The sequence below is a fragment of the Vicia villosa genome, linkage group LG3 (assembly GCF_029867415.1).
Source record: "Vicia villosa cultivar HV-30 ecotype Madison, WI linkage group LG3, Vvil1.0, whole genome shotgun sequence".
NCBI lineage: Eukaryota > Viridiplantae > Streptophyta > Magnoliopsida > Fabales > Fabaceae > Vicia > Vicia villosa.
In genome coordinates this window covers 89939360-89949347 of record NC_081182.1, presented here as the reverse complement: position 1 = coordinate 89949347, position 9988 = coordinate 89939360, and the positions used below count along the sequence as shown (strand labels likewise).

General features: G+C 32.6%; 1 protein-coding gene across 1 annotated transcript; it reads right to left on the bottom strand.

Moving 5' to 3' along the window:
• Window positions 1-7049: 7049 nt before the first annotated feature.
• LOC131658514 (agamous-like MADS-box protein AGL80) lies at window positions 7050-7436 on the bottom strand. Its single transcript, XM_058927799.1, has one exon. The coding sequence runs from the start codon at window positions 7434-7436 to the stop codon at window positions 7050-7052; it is 387 nt and encodes a 128-aa protein (XP_058783782.1).
• Between the last annotated feature and the right edge of the window lie 2552 nt (window positions 7437-9988).

The window sequence follows — 9988 nt, the reverse complement described above, 5'->3', positions numbered from 1 at the left end:
TCCGTTGTTGATTCCATTTCAAACGGTGCATTCCTTCCCTGCAATTCTCTTAATGATTCTGAAATATTGCATTGTAATAATAAATTGATGAATAGTTCTAAATCGGACGTGGGAAGGAAAGTTTGGAACTTTATTTCAAAATAGGGGGTGGTGAGTGGTGTTGATAATTGTATGAGTGTTAAACTGGTAGAAGCTTTGGAGTTGAGAGATAAGAAGGGTTTGAAGGGTAAGAAGGTGGATTCATTTAGGTTATCATGAATTCATTTTCTTATGACATTAGAGGTGGTGGGAGTCCTTCTAAAAGGAAAAGAATGAGTTTTCTATTAAAGTCCAATGAGGTAGATGTGTGCTTCATTCAAGAAACTAAGTCAACTTACTTCAACAATTCCTTAGCTTGTTCTCTTTGGGGTAGTAAGGAGGTGGAATGGACGGCGTGCAATTCAACAGGTGCATCGGGAGGCATGGTTATACTGTGGGGGAAAGGATCTTTGTCTCTCAATTTCAGATTTATTGGTAAAGGCTTTGTTGGAATTAATATAAATGGGAAAGGTGTTGGTTACAATCTTGTGAATGTCTATGCTCCTTATAGTGTGGTGACTAGGAGAATTCTGTGGAGTAGTTTGGTGGAGAGGAAGAGAAAAAGTGGGAACGAGGAATGATGTCTTGGTGGATATTTCAATGAAGTTGATAGTAGAAAAGAAAGAGTATGGGAAGAAGATTATCACAATAGGAGATGCATGATGGACTTTTGCGGATTCATTGAGAATATGAGATTGGTTGACATTCCATGTGTGGGAGGTAAATATACTTGGTTCAAAGGTAACACAAAGGCCATGAGTAGACTTGATAGTTTTTTGGTTGTTAGGAAGTTGATCAAATTGGGGAGTGATTGATCAAAGAGTAGGGAGTAGAGATATATCAGATCATGCTCCAGTTCGGTTAATTACCGGGAAGATTGATTGGGGTCCTAAGCCTTTTAGGTTTAATAATGCTTGGTATAAACATAAAGGGTTTAAGACTTTCATCGTTGATGAATGGGAGAAGTTGAAGGAGGTGGGTAGAGGAGACATTATTTTGTATGAGAAACTAAAAAGTTTGAAGTACCGTCTTAGGGTTTGGAATCGCGAGGTCTTTGGTTGGATTGATTTAAAGGTGAGTGATGAGGTGGGAAAACTTAACGAATTGGACAAGTTATTGGAGGAAAATATTGGAGGTAATGTTGATCCCTTGGTAAATAGTAGAAGGTAAGTCACCAATGAGCTATGGAGTTGCTTAAATGTGAAAGAAAGTATGCTTAGGTTGAAATCTAGACAACTTCGATTGAAGGATGAATACAAGAATATGAGATTTTTTCATAATTCTTTAAATAAGAGGCATAGAAGGAATGATATCACTTTTTGGATGGAGAGAATGGTAGGGTGGAAGGTGTTATAGAGATAAATGAGGAGGTCATAAATTATTTTGAAAGCTTTTTTAAAGAAGAAGGTCATAGTAGAGATCTTCCGGAGGGCCTTGTTTTTAATAAATTGTGTGAGAATGATAGTGAGTGGTTGGAGAGACTGTTTTCGGAAGAGGAGGTGAAAGAAGCCGTTTGGTCGTGTGATGGAAACAAAAGTCCCGTTCAGTGTAACGCCCATTTACTTAATTAATTATTTAATTAAATTTTTTCAAATTATTTGTTGAAATTGTGAAATATTGTGAATTGTTGGCATAAGTTGTTGTGCTATTATTAGTTAATTAATTAGATGATTAGTAGTAGTAATAATATTAGAAAAGTTAGAGATTAAATATATGGGCTTGTTTATATGGTTTTATGTAGCAAAGGTGGGGGTGTGAGAGTTAGGTCCAATGATAATATTAAAATGGTGAAGTTTAGGTCAAATAAAAATTAGGCTAATTAGAAAAGGAAAGAGAAATAATTGGAGAAAGTGGTTAACGTGAGAAGTTGCAGAGAAGAGGAAAAAGGGGCAAAAACTAGGTTCAATCAGAGAATTATAGAGCGACCTTCAATCCAAGGTAAGGGTGTGGTTCTGAATCTATAATGGGGTTTATGATGAATATTATGTAGGGATTGGGTCTGTATAAAATTGTTGTTGTGTAAAATTTGTTGTTGTGTTTAATTGATGTCACAGACTATACCGAATCGTTGTTATTTTCTATTTGAATGTTATAATGTCGTGAAGTTTTTGTTCTGGAAAGAATTGGTGTTGACTGTCATAAGTTATAATACCGTTGCAGTATTCCAATTGTTAAATATAGTGTGGAAAATATGCCAGGACATTATAGATAATCTATTGATGTGATTATAGGTGGTTTTGGTCTGTGGTAATCGATTGTGAAAATGGTGAATCAAAGGAATTCTGAGAAGTGGAAAGAAATTAGAAAATACCGAATGTTGAAATTGTGAGTGGAGCCTACCACCGCCACAAGAGAGAGAAGAAGGCACAAGCCTCCCATTAAGGGGGCGCCTGCCACTAATCGGAAGAGAGAGGGGGGCGCTAGCCTCACCTAGTGTGGTGAGTGCCCCTCAGTTTTATATTATTAAATTAGCCATGTGTCCATGTATTAATAGTATAGTCATTTCCTAAATAAATCATAGTAATGTAATGACACATATAATTAATTAATGAAACATAAATTAGTTAGTTGAATATAATTAGTAACATTAGCATATGGTTAGTGTTAATAGAAGAATATTAGCCGTTGGTATCAGTAGAAAATAAATTAGCAGAAGAGTAATACAGTAACTAGTAACTAGTAAATAAATTACAGAAAATAATGGAAGCTAGCTGACAGTAAAACAATACCCTCAGTAGTATGAATTTGTTGACAACAGTACTAACTTATATAACAGAGCAAATATATTAGTAGCGTTAGCAGAAAAATCACCTAGCCGGATATAGCCAAATACAATGAATTGTATAATTTGCTGTAACGTAGATACTAAAGATGTGAATTTGCAGGTGGTGATGAATTTTGTTGTGTTGCCTCTATTGATTGGAAAAACCAAGTTGTAGGCTTAGGCCAATGTTGAATTGTCGTTGTTGTTTCATTCATACTGTTATCGCATACATAGCATAAGTTGGAAGCTTATGCTTTGTAAGTTGGCCTGGACTGGCAAAAGATTAAAGTTGAACGCTTATGCCTTGTTGATGCCTCTATTAACTGGCAATAATAAGTTAGGGGCTTATACCCTATTGGTACCACATGTATGTGCATCGTACGTGTCGCATTTCATGGTGCACCTTTATGTAGGGTTGCGGTGATGACGAAATGATTGTTATATTGTGTTGATAATATTATTGTGATAAATGTTGTTAGTAAGCTGTGAAGTGGTGATTTTGTACGTACTGATTCTAATATAGTATTTATCATACATTCGATTATATTGTTCGATATCTCACCCCTTCTGTTTGAATGTTACCCCTATGTTGGTAATGTGCAGGTAATCGAGAATGAAGGTTGTCTACCTTCATTAGTTTGAGTCGGTGTCGCCGCTCTGATACATAAAACTCGGGGGGATGAATGCTTGTTGCTTTATTGTTGTAATTACTTCAGTTGTTGAATTTTAAGTTGATTTTATTAAGTACTCTGTCGTTTTCGAAGTTGTTTTCTGTTTGATATGGATGTTATGCCTTTTGAGTTGAAATTTGTGATTCCGCTGCTTAATTTAAAAGTTGTTTTATTTTAAAGACTAAATTATGTTGTTATCAGTTCATCCGAATTTATGTGTTATGTATCTATTTTACATGTGATTAAACGTTGTTGTTTTGAGAAGAAAATGTAGCATCCTATTAAGTGTTGAAATTTTGTAACTCGATTTTAATATTATTCGCCGGGTAAAATGGGGTGTTACACTCGGGATGGTTACTCTCTTGAATTTTTTCAATGTAATTGGGAGGTTGTTAAAGAGGATGTTGTTAGATTCGTTCTGGACTTTCACGATAACGTTAGGCTTACGAAAGCTTGTACCTTTTCTTTCATCACTCTAATTCCTAAAGTCAAAACCCTTAATCCTTGTCCGAATATAGGCCTATTTGTCTTGTGGGAAGCTTTTACAAGATTCTTGCCAAACTTTTGGTGGCAAGGTTGAGAAGTGTCACCGGAAAGTTGGTGTCGAACAATCAAACGACCTTTGTTCCGGGTAGAAATATTATGGATGGAGTTCTCATGGTTAATGAAGTGTTTGACCTAGCTAAAAGAGAGAAAAGGAGTTGTGTGGTGTTGAAAGTAGATTTTGAAAACGCCTATGATCGTGTAAGTTGGAATTTTGTTATGTATGTTTTAGTTCAAATGGGTTTTAGTGATAGATGGATGAAGTGGATGGAAGGTTGTATTTTCACTAGTAGTATTTTCGTTATTATCAATAGTAGTACCAAGAGGGACTTAAAGGTTGAGAAAGGATTTCGTCAAGGAGATCCTTTGTATTCATTTTTGTTCGTTTTGGTCATAGAGGTTCTCACGGTTCTAATGTGAAAAGCCATAGAAATTGGTGACTTTCAAGGGTTTAAGATTAATGAAGTAGAGGAAATGGATATGCTTCAATTTACGAATGATACTATTATCTTGGCGGAGGGGGATACTGCGAATTTGTGGAATATGAAAGCCATCCTTAAGAGTGTGTTTGGATGAGGTAATTAGAAATTTTAAGGGAATTTAAAATTCAAAGCAATTCAAATGATTCAATTGAAATCCATTCATTTTAAATTATTTTGTTTGGATGAAGTATTAAGGTAATTCATTGTTAGATTCTTTGGGTCATTTTTTATAAAATATAAATTTTTTGGACCAAATTAAAAAATTGAAAAGTAGGGACCAAATTGCAATTTTTAAAAATTTGAAGGACCAAATTGAAAATTTTAAAAATTATCAAGGACCAATTTGCAATTTTTTAAAAAAATTTGGGGTCAATTTTATAATTTGGAAAATATGAGGACCAATTTGTAAAATTTGAAGAAATAATAATAACAAATACATTCTATGGAACATGAGAGGAATTTCAAATTCTTTGGTTTTTGGTGTCATTTCAAAATGATTAAATTTAACTTAGATGAAATACTTCATAAATTTCCATCATTTTAACAATTCTTCATTTTTGTATCCAAACAATGGATTTTGGTCAAATCATTTTAAATTCCCTCAAAACATTACTTTCCCTCGTTAAAATGCTCCATCCAAACAGATTCTAAGGGTTTTGAGATGATGTCGGGATTGAGGATAAACTTTCATAAAAGCAATTTTTATGGTATTAATGTGGGAGATTGGTTCTTAGAAGCGGCGTCGTCTTTTATTTTTTGCAAAGTAGATAGCATTCCATTCAAATTTCTTGGTGTGAAAGTGGGCGACAATCCTAGGAAACTATATATGTGGAGGGATTTAATTTTTCTCTTGAGGAGAAGGTTGGCCGTGTGGAGAGGAACACATTTTAACATAGCGAGTCGGGTGGTATTGATTAATTTGGTGCTTAATTCTATTCCTATATATTCGTTATCCTTCTATAAAGCGCCTTCCAAAATGTTAAACGAGATTCGTACCATTCAAAGTATTTTTTTGTGGAGCGAGAGTTATCTCAAAAGGTCGATACATTGGGTGTGTTGGGATAACGTTTGTAAACTAGTGAAGAAGGCGGTTTAGGAGTAAAAAGTGTGGAGATTTTGAATGCAACTTTAATTAGTAAATGTAAGTGGATGATTTTAATGGATCGAGAAGCGGTTTCGCGCGGTATTCTTTCATCTAGATACGAAAACTTGAAGATGAAGGTTCTAATTGGTGACAAAACTGTTGCGGAAAAGAGAGACTCAATTTGGTGGCGGGATCCCTTATTATCTGACAACTATGTTAATTTGTTGGAAAATCATTTTGCAGGGGCTGTGTCGTGTTATGTCGTGAACGGGTTGAAAATTCCTTTCAGGATAGCAGGTTTATTCCTGTTTTTCTTTGGCTGGAACTACTTCTGATCATTCAGTAGGTGGTGCCGAGGGAGAACGTGGTGGATACGTTTGAGTAGTGTAAAAATCTGGATGGGTTATTTATTGTAAAATCCTGTTTCAAAAGGTTCAAAGCTAAACTTTCTGGACCTTCTCTTGATCCGACAATTGTTAAAGTTACTAACAATCTTTGGAAGGTAAAAGCTCCGTCTTAAATTCTGTGTTTTGGTTAGCAAATTATTCACAATAGAATTGCTACAAAGGATCAATTGCATAAGAGGGGAATTTCGGTGGAGAATAAAGATTTACTTTGTGTCTTTTGTTTGATGGAGGATGAATCTTTACCGCATTTTCTAGGGGGTTGTGTGGTAACGACGAGAATTTCGAAGAAAGTTTTTAAGTGGATTGGTCCCATTATTGAGATTACTTTGGAGGAGTTTGTGGGGTATTTCACTTTTTGTGACAAGGTGAAGAGCTTAGCTTAGAGGTCTATTGGTGCGGTGATTTGGTTAGCAGCGATTTGAAGTATTTAGTTAAAGCGTAAGGCGGTTATTTTCAATAGCGAGAACTTTAGCTTTATCGGGTGTATGTCGGAGATAGTTCGTAATTCTTGGAAGTGGCTTTATTCTTCTTACAATCTTGTGGACAATTGCAATTTTCATATTTATAATATTCTACCGCTAATTTGTTTTGAGTAGTAGGAATTTTCCGCGATGTTTTCGGGTAGAGTATCCCTTATACTCCCTTATTTATTTTGATAATTATTTTTTTTTATACAAAAATCATTATTTTTCATAATATATGTGAAAAGTCAAAATCAACTCTAATAAAAAATTGAGGTAGTCCTTTATTCATTCTTTCAATGAACAAATACATTTTTATTTGAAGCATTACATAATGAAATAAAGACTAACTCTTTGAAACAAATAAGCATTGACCAATAATAAAAACCAAACAAAATAACTCAAGAATAAATTTTCAAGGGAACTATAGACTTGAAATATCAAATGTCATTTTGAGCAACACCTTACATACCATAATTCATGTTCGTCTCCACACCTTTACTACCAATATTAGATTTCTCCTCCATTAGCAATTCAGCTCCATTTCCAACCTCTCGGATTAGATTTCCATTGAATCCATCCTCTTCTCAATTTGCTTCAGATTCTTATCAATATAAAATGTTACATCATTCAGGTTCATATTTCCCATATTATATTCACCGGTATGAATAAACCGATCTATTAAATCGGCTATTTCCTTCTTTTGGTTATCTTCCATTTGTTTCCTCAACAAATCTTGAGCTTTCTCAATGCTTTGCATCAAGTAGGTCTCTAAATTAACCATCTTCTTGCTTCGTTCATGATCAGGCAAACTCATGTACCTGAACAACACGTTTCTTACTTGCGAGAAAGATGGCCAAACCTCTGGTTGAGGATTGTTTTCATCATAGATTATTGCACAAGCTTCTATGCCACAAAGGGTGCTGAGTTCATAAAATTTCTTCATTATACCTATTGAAAAAAAACAATATAATGATATATATTTGAGAGGGAAACACACGATTAAACATCAACTTATAGTTACAAAACTGATTATAAGAGCTTTATTTAATGTAATAATATTGAGTATTAAAACAAAACAAAATTCCAAACAATGCAATTTTAATTTCTATTCCACAAAATTCCAAACAATGCAATTTTAATTTTTAGGCATAAATTCGATATCACACCCCTGCAATTGGATGTCATGCAAAATTATCAATTAAGCTGATTTAATAAGATACGACTTACTATTCTTTATAAAAATGAATTAGCAAAGTCTAAAGATGGGTTGTGAATTTCGTTTTTTTTTAAATAGAAGTCATTAATAATCTTTAAGGACTTCGATTTTACTTTTTACATGGTAAACTCTGTTGCTTCCATGATAGTTCATAAAAATAATCTACATAGAAAACGATATCTCAAAAGATGAGTTTACGCGTGCATAAGAGGTCGGACCCGAGCAACGAAAAACTTATTTATTTTAATTCACCATTCAATGATAATACAAGCATGCGCAACTATAGAATAAAAAGGGTAATTTGATGGTCAACCCGAACCCGCCCGACTTAATAAGAAGATATATTTGAAATAGGACCGTCTTCGGATTGGGTTGGATCTGCACACTCTAGAAAAATTGATATAATAAATTTCCCCAGAAAAAATTACATGAATTATCTTCTTAATCCATGGAAAATAAATAAACAAATAAATAAATATGAATCATATGAAACGATTATATATGTTTTAATTAAAACTAAATCCCTAACCATTTTTCCTTTTTCTGAATGTTGCCCTTCTTCTAGAGTGGCTGGTTATGTATGCAAGTTTCAGCTTCCTTCTAGCCATGATAGTGATGATAAGACAACAAGGAAATTTTGAAAGTGATGTTTGTTTGTTACAATTTTACAGTGGTGTTTGTTGTGCCTTTTTATTTCTTTCAGTTATATGCTTTTATAGGGCAATGAATACCTCATCATCATATTTAATACATTTCTTTTACTTATAAATATAATACTCATAGTATTAATTTACAATATAGAGTCTAAAGATCTTTTAATATAATTTACAGTAAAATAATTATTTTCATGGCTATTAAAGTAACATATACCTCTTGTGTTTCTAATTATAAGACTCTTTTTGCATCTTTTTTTATCCCTTAATATAATAATTTTTACAAACTTCTATATACATTAGTTACCTTTTAGAAAATACTATAATAGCTTCACAGTTGGCAATTGTACTTTTTCTTCCTCTTACAATAATGTTAATTTTTGGAATATCAACTACCTTTGGATTCAGATTTTCTTTTGTTGCAATAATATTATACATTAACTGTGAAGTCATTAATGATCAGTGGAGATATGAAGGAATGCCAAATAAATTGTGTCAAATAAGGCTCAATTTGATCCTATACAGTTGTAGGTATCTTTAAAAGATAGATAACCATTTACAAATTATATTTAAATGAATTCGTCAATAATAGTATTATTAAATGACAAATAAAATTATGTAAGGACATGAGATCATGTCTGTCTATTCGAGTGATCCAAGTTTTGATAAAGTTAAGAAGTAGTTTAGAAATACTAAGGCAACTTAAGCATACTAAAAAATATATTTCAAATGTATTAATGTGAAGATTATTTTCTAAATCAAACCAAGTGATTAAAAATTGGTCCAAAGTTTTTTTGAACTAACCAATCAATTGGTAAGTTATGTCATTTGATTGGCGAAACTTTTCTAAGATAACCAATAGATGGGAGAACTAACCCAATCGATTAGAGAAGAGCTAATTGACTAACCAAACAATTAATGAATCACATTAATGAATTGTAACTTATCTATATCCAATATTATCTACTTGGACATGCTAATCAATTAGAAAAAAAAGAGTTTGCCAATCAATTGGAATTTTGTGTCAATCGATTGGCTTATTAATTCATCCAATGATTTATTTTATTTTTTGGTTTTTTAAAAAACCTATATAAATTAGGATCGCCTCCTCTTAATTTTACCACATTTTTCAATTATTTATTTTTTCTTTATAATTTTTTTCTATAATTTTTTTCTCTCTCTATTCCTCTAAAAATATTTCTTTTAATTAAAATTGCATTAGTGCCTTTGAGTGAAAGTTTATTTGTGAGAAGGAGTTTTATAAGTAGTGGTACTATTTGTTAACTCTTGGGCAGGGTCGGTCCCTGGAATTTGGGTGCATTTGGCAAATAAAAAGTGGTTCCCTATAATTTTTTTTTAACAATAAACAAATAAGGATAAAAGAAATAATTGAATAGAAACACATTTTTATTTGACATTGTGCAAAAAGAATACAAGTGGATCTTTAAATCAATATTTGTACTACATCAAAATATAAACCTCTATAAAGATTATATAAACCACTATAAAGATTATTTTCATCTTCTTCTTCTTATTCATAATCAAGGTTCTTCAAAATAATTATTTTCAATTGAAATGAACACAAGATTATTTAATCTATCTTGTGACATAATAGATCTTAAATAA

Excerpts from the sequence above, each read along its gene's own strand:
- LOC131658514 (XM_058927799.1), bottom strand. The coding sequence starts at position 7,436 with ATGAAGAAATTTTATGAACTCAGCACCCTTTGTGGCATAGAAGCTTGT.